At 36.3% G+C, this 27243-nt stretch overlaps 1 protein-coding gene across 2 annotated transcripts in view; it reads right to left on the bottom strand.

Moving 5' to 3' along the window:
• Positions 1-702: 702 nt before the first annotated feature.
• Positions 703-27243, bottom strand: part of LOC113049555 (complement C3-like) — a 28829-nt gene continuing 2288 nt past the window's right edge. The window contains exons 2-41 of one of the 2 annotated variants that reach the window (XM_026212030.1): positions 23034-23229; positions 22714-22882; positions 22545-22618; positions 22359-22447; positions 22141-22223; positions 20609-20696; positions 20364-20466; positions 20159-20279; positions 19858-19973; positions 19062-19208; positions 18587-18790; positions 15270-15461; positions 15008-15160; positions 14810-14939; positions 14571-14639; positions 14042-14236; positions 13149-13266; positions 12952-13043; positions 12726-12865; positions 12383-12595; positions 10115-10175; positions 9941-10027; positions 9659-9862; positions 9494-9569; positions 7483-7642; positions 6600-6689; positions 6360-6516; positions 5867-6030; positions 5613-5768; positions 5459-5518; positions 5260-5350; positions 4832-4880; positions 4623-4713; positions 4407-4496; positions 3758-3863; positions 3498-3587; positions 3323-3403; positions 3154-3237; positions 2446-2581; positions 703-1787 (exon numbers count right to left, since the gene is read on the bottom strand). In XM_026212030.1, the coding sequence (XP_026067815.1) occupies positions 1646-1787; positions 2446-2581; positions 3154-3237; positions 3323-3403; positions 3498-3587; positions 3758-3863; positions 4407-4496; positions 4623-4713; positions 4832-4880; positions 5260-5350; positions 5459-5518; positions 5613-5768; positions 5867-6030; positions 6360-6516; positions 6600-6689; positions 7483-7642; positions 9494-9569; positions 9659-9862; positions 9941-10027; positions 10115-10175; positions 12383-12595; positions 12726-12865; positions 12952-13043; positions 13149-13266; positions 14042-14236; positions 14571-14639; positions 14810-14939; positions 15008-15160; positions 15270-15461; positions 18587-18790; positions 19062-19208; positions 19858-19973; positions 20159-20279; positions 20364-20466; positions 20609-20696; positions 22141-22223; positions 22359-22447; positions 22545-22618; positions 22714-22882; positions 23034-23229 (4867 nt within the window). In that variant the 3' untranslated portion in view covers positions 703-1645. Of the gene's footprint in view, positions 1788-2445; positions 2582-3153; positions 3238-3322; positions 3404-3497; positions 3588-3757; positions 3864-4406; positions 4497-4622; positions 4714-4831; positions 4881-5259; positions 5351-5458; positions 5519-5612; positions 5769-5866; positions 6031-6359; positions 6517-6599; positions 6690-7482; positions 7643-9493; positions 9570-9658; positions 9863-9940; positions 10028-10114; positions 10176-12382; positions 12596-12725; positions 12866-12951; positions 13044-13148; positions 13267-14041; positions 14237-14570; positions 14640-14809; positions 14940-15007; positions 15161-15269; positions 15462-18586; positions 18791-19061; positions 19209-19857; positions 19974-20158; positions 20280-20363; positions 20467-20608; positions 20697-22140; positions 22224-22358; positions 22448-22544; positions 22619-22713; positions 22883-23033; positions 23230-27243 lie in introns of those variants that run through there. The other variant, XR_003276621.1, reaches the window with a different exon arrangement.

The raw sequence follows: 27243 nt of genomic DNA, 5'->3' as shown, positions 1-27243 counted from the left end.
TCTCATCCTCATCCTCCACGCTGTCAGGTATTGAGTAAGACAGGTGGAGGAACCTGAGCTATGATTCAGCAGAGGACTATCCTGTGCGATAAGGTTGTGACATCTCTGTCTAGCTCAGAGTGTCACAGCACCATCACTCTGGAATGGAATCATGTGCTTTTAAATTAAAGTAAATACTGTTTATATTGTGAAAAGGTTTGCGCTTATTGATGTCCATCCAACTCCCTGCTTTAGAACTTGTAGTTTTCTGCCGGTGTCTGCAAAGTAACCTGAAGCTACAAAACCACAATTTCTCAATCAGTCGAGATGCTGTTGGTGGTTGTTATGTAACAGGTTTCTTTCACAGTCAGTGGCCTGATTTCCAGTAATGATTAGAATGAATAGTCTTACAGAGCTATTTGATCTTACAAAATTTTCCATTTTCAGACGCTGAAAGTTCAGACATTCACAGTCATTCTGTCTTTCACAATCATCCACTGAGCCGCTGGTTTGCAATGATGTGAAAATTCAAAAATACTCTTAACACATTCAAAGTTCAGCTGAATTAACTTCAAAATGATAATGAAAAATGTTTTGTTAACAATACAAAAATGTGTATTTACTCTAGCATACTACAGTTTTGTATCTTAGAGTCCAGAGACAATGTTTCTTTTTGCAATTCAATGCACATATACTCTTCCATTGTCACAAATAAGCATTAAGCGTGTTAAATTAACCTTTTTATTTCCAGATCAGTAACATTAGAAATGTTCAGTAGCATTTTCAGTGCAGTAAGTGATTACATGAAATCTGGATACATAGTAAGATTCCATAAACTTAAGTACTTGTAGGCTAATTAGACTGTATTATGTTTTAAAATGCTATTTATATGGATTAAACAATTACATCTGAGTTTGTTTCATTCACACAAAAGCAGTAAATTATTCATAATTAATTCAGGCTAATTCTTTTTCTTTTTAATTTTCATTTCTAAATAGACCCACTTACATTTGGACAGTCTTCCAGTTTTGTGTAATTACACACACTACTAATACTTAAATAGCAATGATTGCACAGAAAATGGACATATTTTTATTAGTATTTGAATTATCACTCAATCAGTCATTTAACCATGCATTGTTACATCTTCGGAAGGTTTTTGTCTTAAAAACACATCAAATTACACAGATCCGTGCCGTTTAATCTAGAAATGCCTGCAAACTGACTGCAATAGTGAGGTAAAGTTAGTTTAAGATTTAATTTAACTTAACAGCATTTTTGTACGTGCATGGTTATCCAATGATGGTCACACAAACATTTAAATTTAAATACATTTGGACTTTTTCATTATTTAATTTAATTAAATTTTCTATTCTCTCTCTCTCTCTCTATACAATAATCACACTCACATAGTTAGATGTAATGTAACATATGTGCAATCCAGATTGTTATCAACTACAAATTTCATAATTTTGCAATTTTAATTTTGTAGCCAAGACTTCACTAAATAATAAACCTACTTTGATAAAACGTTCACTGTAAAAAAAAAAAACTGTGATAGTGAACTATAATTTAGGGTTGACACAAGTGTTACCAGAAAACGAAATACAATTTCCAAAGTTTTTGGATTGAATTACAGACTCCATGGGGAATCACAGCAGGATCATTAAGTTGTGCATCCAGTGTTGTAGAGCTGGTCAGCGAGTGCTGTGATGCCAATGTGCTTGTCTCTGTATTTTTGGGTTTGGGCCTCCTCTTGTGTGGGCCAGTATTCAATCCAGGTATCCTCACCCAGGCTGTACCTTAGCCTAGAAAAACCCACAAAACACATGAAGATCACTCATACTTTGTGTTTGTGTGTGTGTGTGTGAGCAAGAGAGAGAGAGAGAGAGAGAGAGAGAGAAAAAGAGAGAGAGTGAGTTCAAAGCTCACAAGCTGAGGTGAAAGCTCAGGGATGACATGAAAGTGACGTGACATACAGCCAAGTATGGTGACCCATACTCAGAATTTGTGCTCTGCATTTAACCCATCCATCATGCACACACACAGCAGTGAACACACACACACACACATAGGGGTGTTTTTGTGAAAAGTGGGGACATCCCATAGGTGTTATGGTTTTTATACTTTAGAAACTGTATATTCTATGGCCCTACACCAACCCTACACCTAACACTAACCCTCACAGGAAATTTTGACTTCATTTTTACTTTCTCAAAAAAAATAAAAAAAATAATAGAAATTCTGTATGATTTATAAGCATTTTGGGTTCAGTGCCTTGCTCAAGGGCATTTCAGTCGTGGTGTTGCCGGCCCGAGACTCAAACCCACAACCTTAGGGGTTAGGACTCATACTCTCTAATCACTAGGTCTCAACTTCCTAGAATGTATAGTGGTTTGGAGTGGACTGGAATCGCACTTGTATGTAAGTGTGAAATCATCCTCATTAGGTTCATACAGCTCCTACCTTCCACCAATCCTCGGAAGTGATGTGGTTTGGCCCATGATCAGGTAGGTTTTGCCTTCTTGGAAGTCCAGAAACTCTCTACAATAAGGATGAGCCAAGAAAGACCTGGTCTTTCCTTCCACATCTGCTTCAGTGCCTGAAAACCATGCAGAAGAAGCATTAGTTACTTTACAACTTCAAATTCATGCTTATTCATTCCTCATATTCCCTTTCAGCAAAGAATCCCCAAACTTGTATCTAATAATTTCTAATAATTGTATCTAATAAAAAAAAAAAAAAAAAAAAAATATATATATATATATATAATAATAATAATAATAATAATAATAATAATAATAATAATAATAATAATAATAATAATAAATAAATATATATATATAACAGAACAACTGTATAATCAAAAACGTTTCCTTGAGCAGCAAAGCAGCATATTATACTAATTTCTGAAGGATCATGTGACACTGAAGGCTGGAGTAATTATGTTGAAAATTCAGCTTTGAAATAATAAATAATTTACATTTTAACATAATATTCAAATAGAATAATAAAAGAGTTATCTTAAATTGAAATATTTCACATTATTACTGCTTTTACTGTATTTTAGCCTTAGTGAGCAGAAGACTCTTTTCAAGAATCTTACTTTTTAACATCTGTGTATTCACGCAAACCATCAGTGACTGCTGAATATTTCCAACTTTTGCATCTTACCTTCTTTCAGCACTTGTTCAATTGTCATGTTGTAGATATCTGCTTGCAGTGAAAGCACCATTCCCACCACTCTGGTCTTATAAACTAAAAAGAAGTTGCAGCGTATAAACCACAGCACTAAGTACACGCACACGTATTTACACAAGCAAACAGACAACGGTGTGTTTACCGTACTCCACTCCATGCGCACAGGCCTTATAAGCACGCTGAGACTCCTTGATGTCATGCTTCTTTTGGAGACTGCAGTTCTCTGCAAATACAGAAGCACACAAGTCACACAAACTTGCTTGACTTCACTTTTGCTTAAAAGCCTTAGTTTGTATTCACTTAATATCTGTACGCACCTTCAGCACACTGGCACAGGTCCTCATGGCAGAGTCTGTTCAGCGCGCCGTCTTTCTTATGAGGATGGTAGAACTTCACACATCGATCATCTGAGGAATTACACACATTTCTGCAGATTAAGGTCAGGTCAATTCAAATTTATTTGTATTGCGCTTTTCACAATACACACTGTTTCAAAGCAGCTTTACAGAACATGCATTAAGCACAAGATTCTCATGGCATGCTGTTAAATCATCCTGTTTTCTTGTCTATCACACACCTGGAGCGTTGTACTCGTACACAGTGACTCCGGCGGGCTGCAGCATTCCCACTTCATTGATCTTGTGCATTCTGAAGGCGATCCTTTCCCTCTCTTTATGAGAAACCTAATGAGACACATGCACAATTACCATGAATTTACATTGGACATTATAAGTTACGTAATTGAGTTCAAAGTTCAAATTGCTCTTTGAGAAACTCAATCAGTTATGAAGACACACTGGAAATTTTTACAATTTTTTTAATACAAATAGTTTTTTGAACAGTTTAAAGAGAAATTAAACACAATAATGATAATTACACTATAATCATTCTCATACTTTCATTCAGTGGTGCTGTACATTTTCTACCAGTTACTGAACAAGTTCTTAGAAAATCTCATTAAATAAAATGTATGAATGAAATTACAAAATTATGTGTGCATTGATTTAAAATTCAGTTCAAAGTGTGTTGGTGTCACATTGTTATGTTATTAATGATATGATACATGTACAGTCCATGCACATTTAACCATGACTATGCATTTATTTAGATAGTTATTTCAAGTAATGCTTGTTTGTTTGGTCTTATGAGTTACTTAAAGGTTTGCTGTACAAACATATGATATTTGCAGCTACATGAATGGTGCACTAAATAGTGAGCCAGTTTACCTTATTCAAGAAAATGATTAGCGATCCCCGATCAGAAAGCTCTGTGTTCATCTCAAATCTCTCAATGTACTTTTCTTTCCCTTTAGATAACTGATGGAAATAAATAAGATCATGAAAATGACATCCAAAAGGATGCACGTCAAAAACGAGAATGTTACTTTCAGTTTCAGGTGTTGTGTATTCTATCAGCTTTTTACAATCACTGAGCATTTTTACCTTTGAAAGATCATTTTCATCCACTTTAAACCCTGTCAACAGACCGACATCCACAACAGTCATGGAAGCATCTCTCTCCGAGCTCTTGAAACTGTGCAGATGGATAAAAACAACATATATGATGCAGCAGTATATAATACATCATCAATATGTTCTCACATTTAGCTGAACATTTGGATGAATGAAACTGAAATGAGTGTTACACCCACTATGTTTCAATCGTGAACAGGTAACTTTCAGTGGCGCCTGGATGTGACACTGCATGCAGAAAGATATAACAATGTTATTAATTGCTAATTACTGAGGTCCTTATGGACAAATTCATTGACTAAAGAAAACGTTTGGGGTCACTAGGATTTGCAATGTTTCTGAAAAAAAAATATAAATATTAGTAATAGTAATATAGTGAAATTCTTCACACCTTATATTTTTTGTGGAAACTGCTGCATTTTTAGGATTCTTTGAAGAAAGTTCAAAAGAATGTGTTGATGTGCATTACAAATGTCTTCACAGTCCCTTTGTGCTCAATTTAATGCATCCTTGATGAATAGAATTATTAATTTATTTAAAAAAACAAATCTTACTAACCCCAAACTTGTGAGGTTAGTGCATGCACACGTGAAAAGATGGATCCTACCGTCACGCTCTTTCTTCATCCGCACACTGAGATCATACACATTACAGTCATTTTCTCTCTCTTCGGGCAGAGCATAATACAGAGAAAACACCTGAGAGGACATCCAGATAGAATAAGATTGATTTACATTTACTCGTTTTAATTACAAATGTATTTGAAATTATATTTATAACACTGGTGAGTGTTCGTGAATCCTCACTGAGAGAGTGGCCAGTCCGTTGCCATGAGCAGTGACATTGAATTTCTGTGTCAGTTTGACCTGAAGTGAAACATTTGACTATTAATTAATTATAATTGACATGATGTGAGATGCAGAATAAATAACATAAACATGTGCTCATTTGCTCCTTCACCTTGTCTGAACGTGTCACATGCTTGTTGGAACTAGTGAAAGTCCATTTGTTGTGAGTTTGTCTGCCCTCCACGGAGAGTTCAACGTTCAGATTCATGTCCTGCTTCTTCGCTTCCATGCGATATTCAGCCACGGCCTGGAAAACGATGATGCTTGCCTAGGAAGAACAGACAATATTGATTTGTTTATCACTAAATTATAGTAGTCAGGAGGGTGATTCATTTCCAGAGTTATTGAAGTGTTAGTGATCTTCACCTGTGTGCTACCATGGCCTCCGTATGTTGTTCTCTGTGCTCTCAGCCAGCGCACCACCGCTCCGGCGCTCTGGAAATCCTTGGCCTTCACCAGAGCAAGAAGCGCATAACCTGAGGCCTCTAGAGAGTGATGATGTGCTCCAGGAACCCTCCAGAACGTGCCCACTGTATAAAGAAAAAGATGATGTGGGTACAGGGATATTATTGTTTTGATGTCACTACTGTATTTTTTTACATGCATTTGAATTTCTTCATTTTTACTTTATATGACATCATTTCATGCCATGCATTTAGCAGACGCTTTTATCCAAAGCAACTCACAGTGCATTTGGGCTAACAGTTTTTTTCTAACATGTGTTCCCTGGGAATTTAACCTACAACCTTGCGCTGGTAATGCAAAGCTCTACCACTTGAAGCCACAGGAACACTTTATGTTTGGCTTTAACCATTAACGATAATATTGTTATAGTTGAGCTGACTGTAATGTTACTGACCTTCGTTCTGGATTGAATGACTCCTCAAGATGTGTTTATTGAGTTTTCCTACATTGGCCAAAGCATAAGAAGTCATAGCGGCAGCATAAGTGCTGGTCAGACTGTGAACTCTCAGCAGCAGGTAATCAACAGCTTTTTTCATACTGCTCTGAAGATTCTATTATAGAGAGAGAGACTTAGTGAGACGTGCTCGAGATGAAGATGGCGTATCGTAGAGCTTTTTCCAGGAATCACACTTACAGATTCATCACAGATCTTGTTCCCCTCTTGCATGGCAATCAGGACGAATGCAGTTAGAGAGGCATCAGCATCTTTCCCAAGTACATTACCCTGGAATTCACATAAATAAATGAGACAAATATATGAAAAAGATCCCAAACTGAATAACAAATGTTAGTGAAACTCTACTGTGGGATTTCTTTAACAGTTTATTGACTTTAATATCTTCTTCAATAGTTTCTCGCAATTATTTTAATTTGTCATTAATTGAAATAAATTATTGTAAATGGTTGATTGTTTCTTCAACTTGTTTCTTCACAAGCTACTTTAATATTTTAATATTTAATTTGTCAAATATGGTTCAGCAGTGGACATAGGAAAATCACAGAAGAATTCTGTCATGTTTTCTGAAACATTTCCACCACAACATCACGTAATGTATTCTCAGCATTCTGTGGTGGAAATAATTTGATACCAAAACTGAATGATACAGTAATTTGTGAGTTAAAATGTCCAACCCATTTTGCATTTTTCATTTGTCATTGCACTGCATTATCATGAACAGAGATAACTATAACACATTTTTCAGAATTTTACAAATGTATATACTTTTCTGAAACATATTTGACAGAATAACTTCTGAATTAATAAGAAATTATTTTTTGTAAGATATAATTCACTATAAGTAGAAGAACTAAAAGTTACTAATTATGAACTAAGTTAACATTCGAGGTAGTATGGCTGTTTAAAAACAAATAAATACATAGCTCTATTTAAATTCAGAATTTATTTTTGAAGGTGACTGTAGAGGTTTATTGACTGATATTAAAACATTGTTATCAATAATAAAAATTTAAACAAAACATCATGTGAAATTAAAATAATCTATCCAAACATGGCTTACAAGCATCTCCTGGTGTATAACAGGCCAATCTTCTTTAAATGTGCCATCTGGCAGTTGTTTTTTAGTGGCCAGCCACGTGAGGGCGCTACAGATCACATGATTCTCTGTGACAATCAGATCACTGGCCATCACGAACACTTTAGCCACATACGCTGTCAGCCTTTTATGGACAGATGGGACGGGAAAAGAAAGGTAAGTGTAAGAAGCACTATGTAGCTACAATTGAGCAGATAAATACAGTAGTAATCTTCCTCAAGGCACGGTCACATTAGGTGTACTTTCGCTGGCAAAATCCAGGCGTGCGCGAGGGCGAATTATTTTCACAGTGAGATTTGACAATGCCCAGCAGGTACAGTACATCAATGTGATGTTAGGAAGACGTTGGACTCCAACTAACTCCAATGTCATATTTTGATTGAAAATGAAAGTTGGGTTGACGTCCAAACCCAACTTTGTTAGACGTCAAACTCCGACATCAGACAGACTTTGAATTTTGGTTGGAATAAGCACCACACTGCAACAAAAGGTGAAATGCATGGCAGCACATTAAATATTTTAAGATCAGAGGAGGATTAAACAACTCCACAAACAGCATTAACAATTTCACTTATTACTAACCAGACTGACTTTATTTCTGTCAGACGTCTACAAAAGCTCTTATTGAAAATTAAGAGGGGTTTAACTCTAATATGTTTAATTTCCATAACAACATAACAGTTAAACACCATAACAGTTTCATTAAGTTCGGCTCTTAACACTTATGTCTTTTGTGGCAATCATTTTTCTTCATGATGATGAAATCTATATCCTCTTATCTTTGTTTATATTCCTTTTAATAACAAATTATGAGTTTTTGTAAACACTATTACAGGAACCACAAACTTACTAAGCCAAGAGTCAAACTATCCAACTAAAGCAAACACTGATCACAATAATGGTGATCAAATATTTTCAAATAAAACATCAACTAAACCTCTGTTAATTCTCAAAAAGAACTTCTGTGGATGTCTGACAGAAATAAAGTCAATCTGGTTAGTAATAAGTGAAGCTGGTAATGCGTGTACTACCATGCATTTCCCCGTTTTTTGAGTCTACATCCTGTGCCTGCTGGGTCAACTACATCCAAGCTGCTCACACAAATTAACCACATTAACAAATAGAAAACTTGATTTGAAAGTGACTTCTGTTTGAGCTGTGCCTCATACAGTGGGTATAGAAAAGAATCACCATCATTTTGTTGCTTTGCAGGCTGAAATGAAGACGTTTTTTTTCAAACAGTTTTTTGGTTTTGTTTTATCCAGCTGTATATTGCAGTGCAGCTTATAACATCAAAGTGAAAGATATTATACCAAAAACGTAAATAATAATAATACAAATAAAAAGTCGAAAAAAGAATCACTTATGCAGTTATGTCTTTTGGCCTTTAAATGCTCAAGCTGTTTAAAGTGGATTCTAATTGGCTGTCAATGTTTTACTTGTTTATTAGCTGGAAAAAAAAATTGTGAAAGGGATTCCACCAATATTGTTCCTCTTTATCATTATTGTTATAGCAGTAGTGTGGACTTTGCTCTTCTTTTACAAATAGTACTTTTTAGAAAATTCTCATTGGCTGTAAATCATTGCCAATATATATTTTCAGTCAGAACTCATTTCACACAGCAGGATTTTGAATCGCTTACAGCCTGGTCCAGATATCTTGCTTGCCAAATATTTCACGGGCGTTGGCAATTCTCTCAGATTGCGTCGTTGTTAATTCAGACTATGTGATTGTCACTCATGTGAACGAGTTCCGACTGGCCTCAAACTTTGGGCACTTTGTTGGAAAAACTTAATGGCGAGTGAAAATCGTGGCTAAAATCGTGCAGTGTTATCTCGGCAATAGCTGGGACGGGCCTTAGGTCTATCCCCTTACTGCATCGTTTTCATTTTTGTTAAAATAAAATGCCTTCTACCTTTTTTTGCTCACAAAAGTTAGCTAAAGTGACCACATCTCCTTAGAAATGTTTTTCACCATGTGCTGCTATGCATGTTCATCATGGCAGCAAAGGACCCATCTGGTTTCCGGAAAGTTAGCTGTCGCTGATAACCTTAACAAAAACAAAACAGTAAACCGTATGACTTCATTGCGTTCTTTCCATCGTAAAAAGAATACTGTGTTTCTGAGGGATCTGCTGACCTGTGTTGATATGGTTGATGGCATCATTACGTCGATCCATACCAACTGTCTCCCACTGATTGGTGCTGTCCAGATAATGAGTGGCAATGAGAGGAAGAGTCAGACTGATCATGTTCTCCTCTCCATTACCTCGAGGCTGAAGAATAAACCGCCCCATTATGTGTCCACTGATGGCCTGCTCGATCAACTTACTGAACTCCTGACCTTGAGTAACAGACTGCAGTCAGGACTGGACAATCGGATGGACAGGCAGAATAAATGAGCATATTGATTTCTCCTTACTGGTCACTGTGATGTATGTGTTAGCAGGTGTATTAGGAACCTGAGTGTCTGGTTTGCTACTCCTGACAGACACTTCTTGTACGCCACCTGTCACACAGGCTCAGGTTGTTTTGGTTTGTATCTATTGTTTTTGGATATTCTGTAGGAGAAACTCTTATTATTTAGAACTCTTACCTATTTTAGCAGGATTGAGTTCAACATTTGCCTCCTGTACCTTAGTGAGTACACCCTCAGACTGAAACATAGATTTGATTAGCAGATATCAGTTATATAATGAAATGCAGCTTCTGTTATGATAGTTAATGAAAAGTATATATATATATATATATATATATATATATATATATATATATATATATATATATATATATATATATATATATATTAGTGCTGTCAAAATTAGCGCGTTAACGCATTCGATTAATTTGAAATATTTAACGCGTTAAAAAAAAAATAGCGCAATTAACGGGGTTGCAGTTTTTTTTTTATTTCCAGTTGTGGCCTATGAGTATTCAACGTGCAAATAAATATGGATAAGACCAAGGAAGGACTTTTAGACGGAAAGTTTCAGTATAAAACTCTGCCGGATTACTCTTCAGTCTGCCACAAGAAACATTACTCTTCATTTAGTCTGCCACAAGAAACAGCAACATTAAAATCATGAACTCAAATGTCATTGTTTAAAAAAACAAAAAAACAATGACTGTAACAATGCATAAATCAGACCTTTCTGTAACGCTAACGTTAATAAGCTTAAACGAAAATAACAAAATAATTGTGTAGCGGAGTATTTTTTGTACACAGTGCCGCGAACTGTCAATCACTCCTGTACGCGTGCATCACTGTCCTCCTCAGCTGCAGCAACTTGCGCTCTCTCTCTTCATCAAGCTTTAAAACAAAAAGGGGACAAAAATATCATATTGTCTTTGTGCATAGGCTATAGATTAATTAGATAAATGAATATCTAAATTTGTGCCTTGCCGTCTACGGTATTTTTTTAGAACTTAGAAAAAAGATGCAGCAGCCAATGAGCAGCCAGCGGGGGGCTGCAGGACGACTCAACCTCCGCAGACAGTTTTTAATGTTTATCAGACAATAAATACTCAAGATTTTGCTTTAGTATAACTCACAACGAGTTTCACACACCTTCTCAGGCCACGTTGAGTTGTTGACACTTAACAGTGGGAAAAGCGACACATGCGCTATTCACTTGTGTAACTTAAGGGTGAATGGGTAATGTAGTTTCTGCTCTGGGTGGGATGAATTAGGAAGCTTGCATTGTGAAGGGCGCTCTGAAAATCGGCATTGCAGGTAAAAGATTAAAACCTCTATTAAAACAGATGTCCAAATGAGCGTACCGGTACGCTACAAGCACGTTCTGGGCGCACGGAGAGGTGGCGGTAAGCTCAAGAGCTATATTTGGAAGTGGCGGTACTGAGTACCTGTGCGTACTGGCCCACTTAAAGCACTGGCAATGACTATACTTTGGAATTTTTTTGCAGTCCACTTAGAATTCAACATGGAAATCATTTTTGTTTTTTATTGGCATTGATTATTTTGAAATTCAAATGGTACTTACATTTCCTGTGTTTTTATTTCTGTAATAAATATGGCTTTCAAGCCAACAGTTAATTTGGAGGATATTGATGGTTTATTGCAGGTATGTTGTTTGCATGAGAAAATCTGTGTTACAAGTTAAACAAAAATTCCAATAAACAATCATATTTTGAATTTAAATAGTTTCTTTGTCTTGAGTTTACATTAATTTATTAAATTTTACATTTACATATCCAAAAAGTTTCAGTCTTTTAATTGCGATTAATTTTAAAAAATTGTGCGATTAATTAGTTAATTTTTTTTTTATCGATTGACAGCAGTAATATATATATTTCACTAGTTCACTCTTACATATAATTAGCTGAGGTATGGTATGCGTATTTGGCGTACTGTCCGGGGAAGGGCTCCGAGCTCGGGAATTGCCCGAACCTAGAGTACCCCCCCTCCCCGTATATTGAAAAGTGAACTTGAAGTGAGGAGATGGGGTGGAGGAGGGATGCTGATAAACCGTCAATGGATAGAGGTAAGTCAGCGATATTTATACTGTGGGATTGATTACTTGATTGTGGTCCACCTGTGATGATTAGGCTAAATATCTGACGCGCTCCTCCCGAATCTTCATTGATAATTACATATATATTATCCACAAAATGAGGCAGGTCACACCCAGCAGTCCATTTTCAAGGACTTCGAAAAGTGTATTCAGATTGCTTTTTGATTCGCTTTTCTTTTTGATGGGACTTTTTGGCCTATCTTAATTTTTGGTTTATTAAGTAGAGGTTAAGTAGAGGTTTGCTCTTTATTAATGTCAATAATATATTTATTTCAACTAATACAATCAGTTCTGTTATTTCATCAATGGGCTGAAGGGAACTTTACACTCACCACCACCTTCAGAATCTTTTTCACTCCATCACTGTAGACAGAGTCATACGCTGCTGCCTTCACCTCAATCCAGTGATTGCCCAACTCCAGAGGAATAATTACATGTGGGATGGACCTGGAGGACATGGACTCAACCTCCACTTCAGTCTGGTACATGCCCTTTTTACTGGCAGAGCTACAAATATGTTCGGTTTCCATGAACTCCAGCCGTGCCTGAAGGAGAGACAAACAGGCATTTGCAAATAAAAAAAACTCACATTTTGGAAAATTTTGCATCTGGATCATCCGCCAAAGTGCTTGCTGTACTGGTGTTTATTGTGGAAAAATTACTGTGATTGCTTACCCTAATTTTCTTCTTGGTGTAGTTGTGCAGGATGGCCCTGATTTGTAGTTGTTCATTGCGAATAGCTGAGTATGGCACCTTCAGGTCAAGGAAGAACCTCTTATAAACGATCATCTCATATGGATCCGCCACACATATGCCTTTGGAGAAAGACTTTAGCATAATGCGGAAGGTAACAGGGTGAAAAGGTGCACAATATAAGTGTACTTTTTCCAAACATGAATACCGTGTGTTTTCGACAGACTGACAGCAAAGATTTGCCAGGTAGTGATTGATTCTTTCAGGTAGATTCTGTCTCTTATGATCGACGTTGTTCCACTAAGACATGAGGGAACGGAAAAGCATTAATACAGCTATGGAAGATTGAAAAAGTTTGAAATCACTCAGACTTGGCTCTATCTATAATGATTTTCTCATACTCACCATAACTTGTTTTTTTCTGGGCAGACTGGCAGAATCTCCTCTGCCCAAAGCCAGCTCTCAGGGAACTGTGTACGTGACGTTATTTCATCAAAACTCTCATAATAGTCATCATCCTCACCTATTGGGGTAACCGAAAAAATGCTGTGAAAAACTAGTTAAATTTGACAGGCATCAGGTATAGAAAAGGACAGAAAAAATAAGTTCACCTGATCTGTTTGCAATTAGCTCAAACTACTCTATGATTTGTTCCGGGTTTTTTTTTCTTCCTTTTTATTATGTTTACAAATATTCCACTGAAATTTCAATTAAGAGATTCATATGGATGGGGAGCTTGTTTATTTAATCATCCATCAACAATCCTTGACAAATTTTATACATTAAGAAAAAAATTAAAAATAAAATAAATTACAGATTCAATTTCTGTGCATAAAATGGTCCTTTTGTGTATGTTATGGTGTTTTTGTTATGGTGTTTATTTTGCCCAGAAGCAACTAGGTTACATTTAATTACATTTTTCATTTTGTATTTAATAAAACAATTAAAAGTGAGATATTTAAAAACAGATAATACAAAAAAATAAATAAATAATCTCAATAGTGACTGCATGCATTGAACTGATATTCCTGATATTTCACTGTCACATAAAGTTCTTCTGGGCAAATACATTTAAGCAATTTTTGTTAACATACTTAAAAAAAAAAAAAAAAAAAGCTTAAACTTTTTTTTTCCTCTTTCTTCATCAGAAAATAATAATAATAATAATACAAAAATCTCCAATTGTATCGCCATTGTACATGCATTGTGTTGACAAGAAAAATGGTTTGCTAGCATGATGAAAAATACGACAGAAATCGTTTGTTTGAAAACCAGCTGAATGACTTTAAGAAACATACTGCGAGCCAGAATCATCTCCTCCTCTCCAGCCTCCATACTATGAGCCTCCACATCATGGCAGCAGTGCAGGAAGGCCTGGACACAGTTGTGTCCGTCTACAATGTACATGGCTCGACGTTCACACGTGTAGCCGAGTTTATTATCCCTCATGCCATCCACACAGCACTTCCTCAGATCACCAGAGTACTGACCAGCTGAGAAAATAATGTTAGTGTAGAACAGGGCTGGACAACTTCGGTCCTGGAGGGCCAATGTCCTGCAGAGTTTAGCCCTTCATCAAACACGCATGAACCAGCTAATCAATGTCTTTAAGATCACTAAAAAGTTATAGTCAGGTGTGTTTGATTAGGGTTGGATCTAAACTCTGCAGGACAGTGGCTCTCCAGGACTGAAGTTGCCCAGCCATGGTGCAGAACAATGAGGACAGGCAGAGAAGAACAGCAGAAGAATGAGCCCTGGAGCCATTCGATTATCCTTTCTCTCCAAATAATTTTCACTGTCTGTCAAAAAAAAAAAGAAATTCCTCACCCAGTATAGTTGTGACTCGCTGAAGACTCGCTCTTCTTCTTCTCTTTAAAGGTACAAGACATTCAGGAACTACAGGATGTATAAAAAAGTAGGATACTTTGAGTTCAAGAAGATTACAATTATAATCTGAAGACTCTATCAAAAATATAAATATTCAGACTGCACAATTACCTATTATTTTTTTACTCTGAGGTGGCATGCAGGGAAATACATATTACATATAATAAATACAAACATACCTGTTCTGGTGTTGGTTCTTCCTGCAGTGCTGGACTCAAACATCAGACCTGCATCAGTGAAAACCCCCATACTGTCCCTCCCACCTCCTGCTGTACAGCCGATGTCATGCTTCTCTATGACGTCCCAGATCTGGAGCAACAAAGAGACCATTTATAAGCCATTCGCAAGTTGTCGAGGTGCTGGTGAACATCCTTCACCTTTGTCTGAGTGAGTCTGTACTGGTTCAGTCCGTGCACAGCTTTATCCACCGCCACCAGACCAACTTTAGCTCCAGGATCTCCAGTTATCTGCAAACTGAAGCTTTCTCCTGGCTCATAGATCGGTCGAGGCTCCTTCACCTGAACCTTCAGCTGTGAAACACAAGAAATAATATGAGGGACTTCTGATGTATGAAATTTTTGAAGCAACGTTTTAATTCTTAAATTCTAAAATATTAATTATATTACATGATATACCCACCGTTCCCATGCATGTGTCCTTCACATCGACCCAGACTGAATCAGACACCACCTCAGACGAGCCCACATGGTAATAAGCCACAAAGCGGAAGGACGGAACCATGTCTTTGGTTACAGGCAGAGACAGAGTCACTAGAGATTGCCCTTGCCTCTTAAACCTGTCTGCTTGAACAATGTGACCTTTGCTCAAGATCTGAAAATGGGAGAAAAAAAAGGAAAACATTCTGCCTTGACATCAGTACTTTATTTTTTTAGACACAGTGCAAAATTTACAGTAGTAGAGGTAGATAAATTGACATCTTGGTGCCAGGACAACTGTCTCTCTTTGAATGTGAGCAAAACCAAAGAGCTCATTGTAGAATCCAGGAAGAGACAGCAGCGACCTACTCCCCTCTCATGATCATTGAGACCCCTGTGAAGAGGGTTAATAGATTCAAGTACCTTGGAGTGAACATCTCTGAGGACCTGACTTGGACTGCACACATTCAGGCTGGAGTGAAAGAAGGCCAAGCAAAGACTGTATCATCTGCGACAGCTGAGAAACTATGAAAATTGTAGAGTCACACTGAAGGTATCAAGGGCTATTTGACCAAGAAGGAGAGTGATGAGGTGCTGCGCCAGATGACCTGGCCTCCACAGTCACCGGACCTGAACCCAATCGAGATAGTTTAGGGTGAGCTGGACCGCAGACAGAAGGCAAAAGGGCCAAAAAGTGCTAAGCATCTCTCGGGCAACTCCTTCAAGACTGTTGGAAGACCATTTCAGTTGACTACCTCTTGAAGCTCATCAAGAAAAAGCCAAGAGTGTGCAAAGCAGTAATCAAAGCAAAAGGTGGCTACTTTGAAGAACCTACAATATGACATATTTTCAGTTGTTTCACACTTTTTTGTTATGTATATAATTCCATATATAATTCCACGTGTTAATTCATAGTTTCGATGCCTTCAGTGTGAATCTACAATTTCCATTGTCATGAAAATAAAGAAAACTCTTTGAATGAGAAGGTGTGTCCAATTCTTGGTGTGTATTCTTTTAATATCCAAATCCGTTAAAGGATTTTTAGGCTGCATTAATTAGGTAAACCGAACCGGAAACACTTCCCATAACACCCGATGTACTTGCTACATCATTAGAAGAATGGCATCTACGCTAATATTTGTCTGTTTCTCTTTTATTCCGAGGTCACCGTAGCCACCAGATCCAGTCTGTGTCCAGATCAGAGGGTCACTGCAGTCACCCGGATCCAGTACGTATCCAGACCAGATGGTGGATCAGCACCTAGAAAGGACCTCTACTGCCCTGAAAGACAGCGGAGACCAGGACAACTGGAGCCCCAGATACAGATCCCCTGTAAAGACCTTGTCTCAGAGGAGCACCAGGACAAGACCACAGGAAACAGATGATTCTTCTGCACAATCTGACTTTGCTGCAGCCTGGAATTGAACAACTGGTTTCGTCTGGTCAGAGGAGAGCTGGCCCCCCAACTGAGCCTGGTTTCTCCCAAGTTTTTTTTCTCCATTCTGTCACTGATGGAGTTTCGGTTCCTTGCCGCTGTCGCCTCTGGCTTGCTTAGTTGGGGTCACTTCATCTACACAGCAAAATCCCCAGTGTTAATTTAACACTCTGAGTGTGGACTCATATAAACACTGAAGCAGTGTTAAAAGTAACACTGAAGCAGAGTTGAAGTTAAAGAGATAATTAAGAAGTTAATTAAGTTATGATTAAGCATTATTGAAGACACCTGATTTTAACAAGCAGAATCACCAAACGAGAAAATCACAATTTCTGTGTCACCATTATAGTGGTCAGTGTTTGATTTAGCTGGGATCTTGGCTTGTAACTTTTTACTTTTAAAGTTTGTTTGTCAAACCAAGAGCAAAAATCATCGCGTGTTGATGATTATGTTTTAATGTAATCGTTGTTTGACATGATTCACTGAACTCATTTACAGTCTTTTCTCAAAGTAAAACTTCCATTATTGATTGTCACAGCTTTGATTCCACAATGAAAAAATCTGTATTTTCTATACATTTTTGTAGGTATCTCTTGCAAGTGATTCTGTTTTTTTTTATTATTAAATTTTTTTAATTTTAGGCACACACAGATAACAATAATCAGCGTATGAATCTCAACAACGGTGACAAACAGCATATTCAAGTAACCAGACCAACTCTGAACATCACAAAACTAGATACAAAAAATGAACATAAAAACAGCAAAAGTAAAATATAGTTAGAATAAAAAGTTAAAAAGACAGTTCAGCTCATAATTTATTCATGCCGTAATGCATGATGGGAGCCATGGATGAGTTTTTATTGGCTACAACATGCTTTTTTGATGGTCACCATTGTTGTGATGCTCACGCTGATTCCTGATGTCTGTGTGTCTAAACAAAAGATTTCTTTTTTACGTAGAACTAACTATTAAAAACATGTCATACTATGTCAGAAATTCTGGGTTGCTTACTTTTCTTTTTCACTTAATTTATGTATGCAGTAAAGAAACTTAAACTCAGGCATTCAGGTCACTCTATAACAAATAGCTCAAATCACAATCAATGGCACACATGATTGCCTTTGAATTATATCATACAGACAGACCACAGCAGTCACCACAGCCACATAAAAGATAATAACTGAAGGGTCAAGATCCCAACTAAATCAAACATTGACCACTATAATGGTGACACACAAATTGTGATTTTCTCGTTTGGTGATTCTGCTTGTTAACATCAGGTGTCTTCAATAATGGTCAATCATAACTCAATTAACTCCTTAATTATCTCATTAACCTCAACTCTGCTTCAGTGTTACTTTTAACACTGCTTTAGTGTTTATATGAGTCCACACTCAAGAGTGTTAAATTAACACTGGGGATTTTGCTGTGTACAGCGATATCATTGACTTGATTGCAAAACTGCCTTTAACTATCATTTTGCATTATTGACACACTGTTTTCCAAATGAATGTTTTTCAGTGCTTTGACGCAATGTATTTTGTTTAAAGCGCTATATAAATAAAGGTGACTTGACTTGACTATTGTTGTATACGTCATAAATAATTGCACAGTATATGGAGTGGAACATATTTACATTTCACTGCTTGTTATACATTCTCTAAATAACTGTGTATTTGACAAATAAAGATCTTGAATCTAGTAGCAGTAGTTTAGAAAAACACAGGGTGTCTATAAAAACAACAGCAACAACAACAACACTGTTTGTAATTTATTGTGATCAAAAGCATCACTTGCATGTGACATTGCTGACAGACTAATGCTAGATGGATTCAACTGGGCCGAAAAGGGGTTGTCACTCACCATGTAGGTGAAATCTTGGTCTCTGACTCCTGGACTTCTTCCCAGGTTCAGATTGACTTTCATTTGATCACCGATCTGAAGCTCTGCAGCATCAATGCCAATGTGGAGGTAGTTGTTAGAGCCGCCTTTGGTTTTATAGGCCTGAGCCGTCATCTTCCTCACTGCCTGCTGGTCGTCATCTAATTTTGGTTGTTTGGTTTTTACCTGGAAGTGAACAGATTATAATTCTTTTTTTTTTATATGCTGAAAAAAGCAAAAAATAAAAAAAGCAAAAAATAAATAAAAAAAATAAAATTTACAGATTAGGCTGGTGTCTGAGGTTGTCTGTTTTGTTCAGTGTTAAAAATTGGATTAAAGCAGTCAAGATCAGTTTGACCAGGCTAGGAGACCAGCTAGATAAGCTTAAACCACATATGACAGGCAGGAATTCTTAGGTTGTTTTTTTCATCAGTAATCCTGAGACACATCAACTTACAGTGATCTCCAATGTGGAAGATCCTTCATAAGAATTGACAGTAAGCTTCGCAATCCCATTAGCTCTCGTACGACCTCTGACCGCTCCTGGATTTACCTCCACTTCAATGTTTTCAGCAGGCATCTGGTCAGGGTCTGTTATATAAACCTATATGAAAACAGAATACAATTATACATTTCAGTACATCAGCTAAGTTTGGCTAGATCCTATTAACTGTTTACAAATGCCATTAAGTGGTGCATTAAAATCATGATGGATAGATCATATTTAGAGTTGAAAGCGGATGATCGCCACCAGAAAGTCAGAAGTACAAGTAATAGGCACTGTAAGCAATTGATGTAATTTGTATAATAAATTTTACAACAATGCAATGTATTCATGTTTTTATTGTAAATGCATGATGAGAAATAGATGAACAGTCCTGTAATATTACTGTAACTACACTGTAGAAGCATTATTTTACAGCCCCCCCATATCATTGTGGGATAGCATTAAAATTTAAGGCGCAGTCTATTTAATTTCGTAAATGGGCGCAAATGCATTTGCTATTTAAAAAACTTGGTGCAGGACGTGAAATTAACAACTGCGTTAAATTAAATCACTTGTGCTGTGTGTGGCGCTGCATTTCGCCGGGGGTACGATAAGGTTCTTGGTGTGGCAAAAGACAATTAGAAAATAAAGTGTACATCAATTGACCCCTTTACATAAATGGCAAGTCAATTAGTGTATTTTCATCAATTATATTATGAATACAGACTGCTTATTATTTTTTTGCAAGAACAGAAAAGATTCATACGGAGACATCAAAGGGCATTCCAGGTTTGAAGAAGTGTGGTGTTTTTCTGAAGTGGATGGTGTATGGTGATATCACAATCTGAATGCCTCTTCTTTGAGCTTCCACCATTTCACTTCCTGAAATACACACACACACACACACAAAAACAAATACTAGAATTGTGTCAATACAGAATAAAATAATTTTATGATGGGCGTGTTTTTAGCACCTCACACTATGTGCTGCATTTTATGACATAGTGTAAAACCTTAAATAATAGCAGTAGCAGTAGACTCTTGCATTCTGGTGTGCAATCTCTTACCAGTATCTGATAAAACACTGACTGAAATGTAAATTGATTGTCCAACCAGTTGGTTGATGTCTGGGAAGGTCTGAAGTATCATTTCCTTTGTTAGCTTGGCGTTACCTTCTCCGTCTGAAATCTGTGGTTAATGCAAATGCCAGTATAAGTCTGAATCACTTACTAACACATCAGCTTGTCAGTTTGTGCTTGTTATGAAGTTCACCTGAACTCTTTGAAGAGAAGAAGGAATACTAGTTTTCCTCTCATCTTCCATCACACCGAACACCACAAATGCATGTCCGTTCACATTGTTTTTATGAAGGTATCTTAAAAAGATAATAACAAAAAAAGTTAGCTAGCAGAGAGGTGCTTTGGAATGTACATAGCTTCAAATGTGAGAGAATATGAAATTAAAAGGATATCGAGACTTGGACATAATAATAAAGTGGCAAAACATAATTGTCTTACCTTGCTTCAATGCTGACTGTCAGACTAGCATCTTTTACACAGAAGAATGATTGACTGAGTGATAATGTGACTTCATAGGTGGGAAGCACTATAAAAACAAACACGCATTATGAAAAATGTGTTGATGCACAGCAAAATCCCCAGTGTTAATTTAACACTCTGAGTGTGGACTCATATAAACACTGAAGCAGTGTTAAAAGTAACACTGAAGCAGAGTTTAAGTTAATGAGATAATTAAGAAGTTAATTGAGTTATGATTAAGCATTATTGAAGACACCTGATTTTAACAAGCAGAATCACCAAACGAGAAAATCACAATGTGTGTGTCACCATTATAGTGTTCAGTGTTTGCTTTAGCTGGGATCTTGGCTTGTAACTTTTTACTTTTAAAGTTTGTTTGTCAAACCAAGAGCAAAAATCATCGCTTGTTGATGATTATGTTTTAATGTAATCGTTGTTTGACATGATTCACTGAACTCATTTACAGTGTTTTCTCAAAGTAAAACTTCCATTATTGATTGTCACAGCTTTGATTCCACAATGAAAAAATCTGTATTTTCTATACATTTTGTAGATATCTCTTGCTAGTGATTCTGATTTTTTTTTTTATTAAAGAATTTTTATTTTAGGCACACACAGATAACAATAATCAACGTATGAATCTCAACAACGGTGACAAACAACATATTCAGTTAAACAGACCAACTCTGAACATCACAAAACTAGATACAAAATGAACATAAAAACAGCAAAAATAAAAAATAGTTAGAATAAAAAGTTAAAATTACAGTTCAGCTCATAATTTATTCATGCCGCAATGCATGATGGGAGCCATGGATGAGTTTTTATTGGCTACAACATGCTTTTTTTGATGGTCACCGTTGTTGTGATGCTCACGCTGATTCCTGATGTCTGTGTGTCTAAACAAAAGTAACTATTAAAAACATGTCATGTTATGTCAGAAATGCTGAGTTGCTTCCTTTTCTTTTTCACTTAATTTATGTATGCAGTAAAGAAACCTAAACTCAGGCATTCAGGTCACTCTATAACAAATAGCTCAAATCACAATCAATGGCACACATGATTGCCTTTGCTGTGGTCTGTCTGTATGATATAATTCAGTCACCACAGCCACATAAAATCTACAGATAATAACTGAAGGGTCAAGATCAAACATTGACCACTATAATGGTGATAAACAAATTGTGATTTTCTCGTTTGGTGATTCTGCTTGTTAACATCAGGTGTCTTCAATAATGCTCAATCATAACTCAATTAACTTCTTAATTATCTCATTAACTTCAACTCTGCTTCAGTGTTACTTTTAACACTGCTTTAGTGTTTATATGAGTCCACACTCAAGAGTGTTAAATTAACACTGGGGATTTTGCTGTGTGTGTTGATATTACATTAATAAAAACAAAAACCCTGTAAAAGATATGTATTTTCAGAATTGGCTTAGATTTTTGGCACAACTGCAGTATTTGTCATATACAACAAAAAATATAATAAATAGAAGGCTCATCCAGTACCATATTCTTTGACTTCAAAGTCAGCAGTGTAATTCTTTTGTGGTGTGTTTGTGAATCTCGTGACCACCTTCCAGATCCCAGGACTACAAATACAAACGCATTAATCAGGTCAAAACAGTTGCAAATGATTGTCCTACTCTACAGACAAATCGAGTGATAATTCAGTCAATTAACTTGTGTCTAGTTACATCAGGTCTCAGTTTTCAGCATGAACGCACCTGGCAGGCTGAGGTACGGCATATTTTCCTGATCTAATCCCTTGCTGTGGAAATATGGTTTCTCTCATAGTTGTGATACCTTGAGGATCCTTTAATATAAATATACTCATTTGTTATTCATGCTTTTTAAATATATGTATTAAAATATGTATTTTAAGGAATGTTTAAGTGCATTCTTTAGAGTACCATGATTTCTACTGATACTCCAGCATGTTCAAATGGTTTCAGGCCAGACGTCAGTGAGAAGATCCTGTACTGAACTGCAGAAAGGATAAATGATAGTTAATGGAATAATTTTATTTTGTGCTTTTCATCATGACATTCAAAAGAGTTATCTGATGTTGAAGCTCCAAACCTGTGGTAGCTGGTGTGTAGATGGGTTTGTCTGTTTGGACAATTATATATCCAGACTGGAATGAGAGCATGACCACTTTCTCCAGAGAGATGGATGGAAACTGAGCTTGTAGATACACATACTGCTTCTCCAGAGGATCGTCAGAGAAATATTGCCTATCACTTGGAATCTGAACAACAGTAAACAATACAATATATACGATACACATAAAAACTATTGAATTGTGCATAACATTGCAGATTCCACAACATGAAGGTTGCCCTCTGAAGAATCACACACATATGCTTACATAAGGACAAAGTATATTAAAATGGCATCACCTTTATATCTGTAAGGATCTGGAAATTGTTGGCTGCAGTCAGTGTCACTGATTTAGACAGTATCTCCAGGTTCTTCTTCGGGTGATTCTTTACTGTGATCCTCACGTTCAGGTCTCCTCCAGAGTAATCCTGAGCCTCCACGAACACGTTCTCTGAGGAACCCACCCTCAGCAGATTAGGAGCCGACAGAACAAACCTGAGGAGGTCAAATCAAATAGCCATAAATATTGAAAAAGAATGTTCTGGACGCCGGTACGCATCGTAGGTTTATTTTTGAAAGTTAATGCAGGGAATGTAGAGGATATCTTAGAATGTTACACCAAACAATATACATCATAGGGGTTTCGCGATATATCGCTATTGATGATAACCTTGATATTCAAAGCAACAATTATCGATATTGTGTTAAGTGTGTGATGATACCGGTATTAGAAATAACTGCAATAGTTAAAATGAACAGTTTTCTCACAATAACCCCACGTGTAAATACTACAGTATTGTTCATTGCTGAGCTCCCAGGTGGCGGTATTGTGCCTTAACCCTGACACCTTTCAAACAAGAAGAAGATGCAGCACTTGCAGCTATTCTGAGCAGAGCCACATAGTCGTTCATCAGAGTAAGTTGCCATTATTTTACTAGTCATAGAATGGAAAAAGTTACATTAACCTGTTAACAGCAGTTTTCTGTGTTCATATATTGAAGTGAAGGGTGATTATTTTAAGTACCGTGTTTTCTTTACTCGTCTTATTTTTGTATTTGCAATAAATAGGGCCTGTGTGTAGTAAGATTTTATTTCTTTGTTCAAATCTATTAACAGTTACACGATTAAAACTGATCATGAAAAAAAGTGAGCGACCACATTGCCACATTAAACTTGTAAAATGTTAGGTTGGTCACAGTGCCACGTACACTGTAAAAAAGAATCCGTAAAGAATAAGGTAAAAAACCGGCAGCTGTAGTTGCCAGAATTATATTGTAACAAATACTGTAAAACCATTTTCAGGTATTACCTTTAATTTCCAGTTTAATCCCATAATTTAACGGACACAGTATTAATATACCTACTTATTGAAATACTGAAATCTGTTTTGTACCTTTGTAATACTCTGGTAACCACTAAAAGCAGTTGGTGATGAGAAAGTCATATGATGAAACAATGCCCATCACAAGCAGCTTTTAAATAAAATACACAGAAGGTGCACAGTTTCATTCACAAAATCACTAAACACCATCATGGTGAGACTCATGAAACTGTAATATGCAATAAACATTAATTGAACATTATATGGAACATACAACCCTAATGAACATAACAGCTAAGAAAAAACATATTTTAAAAATAAAACATGAAATTCAAGCAAAATGTGAAATTCAATGCAGATAATTCTGGGAACATCAGTATACGGGTTATCCCTGTAAATTACCAGGAAACAGGATATTTTCCATTTAAGAGGTTGGTACTCACTGTAAAATATTGTGCCATTAAATAACTGGGTGCCAGTAAAAGTACTGTTAACTTACAGCTTTCAACCATTATTTTTACTGCTCTTATTTTTTACAGTATTTTACCTGTAAATTCTACCATGGAAATTAACTTTACTGCACTGCTTTAAACAGTTTGAAACTGCTATATATCACAAATTAACAACGTTCAAAGTCAACATCAGCGTCTGTGTTTCAAATCACACCCTACACCCTCATTCACTATTTTCTACATGAGTTTACTAATATATTCCACCTGACAGAGAGAATGAACACTAATGAGTGAATTCAGACACTGATCAACAACTTCAGTTAACGAGTAGAATCAATGAAGAAAAGAGATACAAGACAAACTCAAGAACTACAACTGACTTCAGCCACAGTTTTAGATGAAATTACCAACTTCACTCATTACTAACCAGACTGACTTTATTTCTGTCAGATCAGGGATCAAAAGATCTTATTGAGAATTACAGAGATTTAGATGATAATGTTTCTGTTTCGTTTAGCCTCAAAATTGTGGAGATCAGTGTTTGCTTTAGTTGGGCTACTGCTCCTTGACGTTTGTACTTTAATTTTTGTATTATTGCTATATTTGTATCTTAATGGTACATCTATAACAGCAATATTAATTTTGATGGTCAAGTGATTATGGTTGCTTTTGTCAGGCATGATCTCTTAGACTGACTTAAAGCATTGCTATAGTAATCAAATATTAATTTGATCTTGAAATATGTGAGAGAAATACACAATTGTTTGGTTTCTTCAATTTTATAAAATTGAACTGTATGTGATAACCAGAACATATGGATTTAATGACAGATTGAGTTTTAAATATTTAGGGCAGCAGTGTCCGCAACACTCAAAGAAAGACATCAACAATCAGCATATGAATCTCAACAATGGTGATAATCAAAGGTTCATGATGCAATGCATGCTGGGTACCAGCACAGGATAAAACTCATCCATGACGCCCAGCATGCATTGCGGCATGAATAAATTATGGCGCTGAATGGTTCACTTATTTTCTTGAATTCTTATGTGCTTATAATTTTGCTTTTGTCTTAAGTTTTAGAAGCATGTTTTGTGATGTGCAGAACTGATCTGTTAATTATTTTCTGGATTGTCACCATTGTTGTGATTCATACGCTGATTCTTGATGTTTCTGTCTAAATTTCATCAAAGGCCTTTTTTTATGAATGAAATTTTCTTAACAGTCTTTCATAACTCTGTGTTTCTTATTTTGCTTTAGTATTAATGTTAAAATAACAGAGATTGTTCTTGTCAATCTATAAACAACAATACCAGATTTTTTTTTACTTTATTTTTTTGCTATAACAAGTTCCAAAGTTGCATTGTTACAGAATGTAAAAAAAAAAAAACCTTAGTTGTTGAAAAGTCACGTTCAAGAGCCCAACTAAAGTAAACACTGATCTCCATCATGGTAGTGGAAAAAAGACCAAACCTAAACCTATTTAACTCTCCATAAGTTCTTCTGTAGACATCTGACAGAAATAAAGTCAGTCTGGTTAGTAATGTGAATCTGGTGAAGCTGTTTTAGTAGTTGTTTAATCAGATCTTGAGAGATTTGATGAATTCTTTTATTTCAGTTGATTTCATCTAAGGCAGTGGCTCAAGTCAGTTGTAGTTCTTGTGTTTCTCTTTCCTTAAGTAATTATGTTTGTTAATAGCAGGTGTTCATCAATCATGCTCAATCATCAATTAATCACATTATTATCTCATTAACTTCACTGATTCAGTGTTACTCAAACACTCAGTAGTGTGTATAGAATTTAGGGCTGGGCGATATATCTAACAATATGATCATGCGCATCTAATCAGTAAAGCTGCTTCCATGATCACTGCTAAAATCTCCATCACCTGCTTATAATTGGAGTGGCATTTAATAGACAGAGCCGTAGATCGCTGACAAGCCACGCCATATCCGTTCATTATCGCAGATGAATCGCCTTCGATAATGAACGCGATATGGCGTGGCTTGTCAGCGATCTACGGCTCTGTCTATAAGAGGTGGGACTTTCAAGTCACAAGCAAGTCATATTCAAGTCCTCAAAGAGTTAAAGCTAAAGAGATAATTAAGTGACTAATTAAATGATGACTGTACATTAGTGATGAACTTCTGCTGTTAACAATCAACATCACTGAAGTAAAGAGAAACACAAGAACTACAACTGAATTTAGCCACAGCCTTCAACTGAAAAAAAAGGAAAAGAAAAATGCCACCATAATTGTGATCAGGGTTTGCTTTAGGTAGTCTCTTGACCCTTTTAGTAATTCAAACCAATTTGATTCAAAACAATTGCAATATTGTTTTTGCAACAAACTTGTAGCCTATGCGTTGCTGAGTCAAACCTTGTAATGACAGATGATCTTATGCTTTCTCTGCTTATAACTCATGATGACCGAACATCATGAAATGGTGTTTATCTTTGGATAGTAGACTGACACTCAGCTATTACTGAACGGAAGTAAAAAAAAAAAAAATCACAATGCTTCAATGTTGAAAGACACAAAAGGAGACAATCAGTTCAAGTTTTTAGACAAACACACTTATCACTCGATCCTCAACATTGGTGACAATTTTTCATTATGCAGTGCATGACGGGAGTTTTTACTAAGTTTTTACTCAGCATGCAACATTTTGTTGATTGGCACCACTGTTGAGAGTCATATGCTGGTTCTTGATGTCTGTGTGTGTCTACAGAGT

Source organism: Carassius auratus, chromosome 1 (genome assembly GCF_003368295.1).
Source record: "Carassius auratus strain Wakin chromosome 1, ASM336829v1, whole genome shotgun sequence".
Taxonomy (NCBI): domain Eukaryota; kingdom Metazoa; phylum Chordata; class Actinopteri; order Cypriniformes; family Cyprinidae; genus Carassius; species Carassius auratus.
Note: the sequence above shows the minus strand (reverse complement) of the source record. Positions and strands in the feature narration are given on the sequence as shown.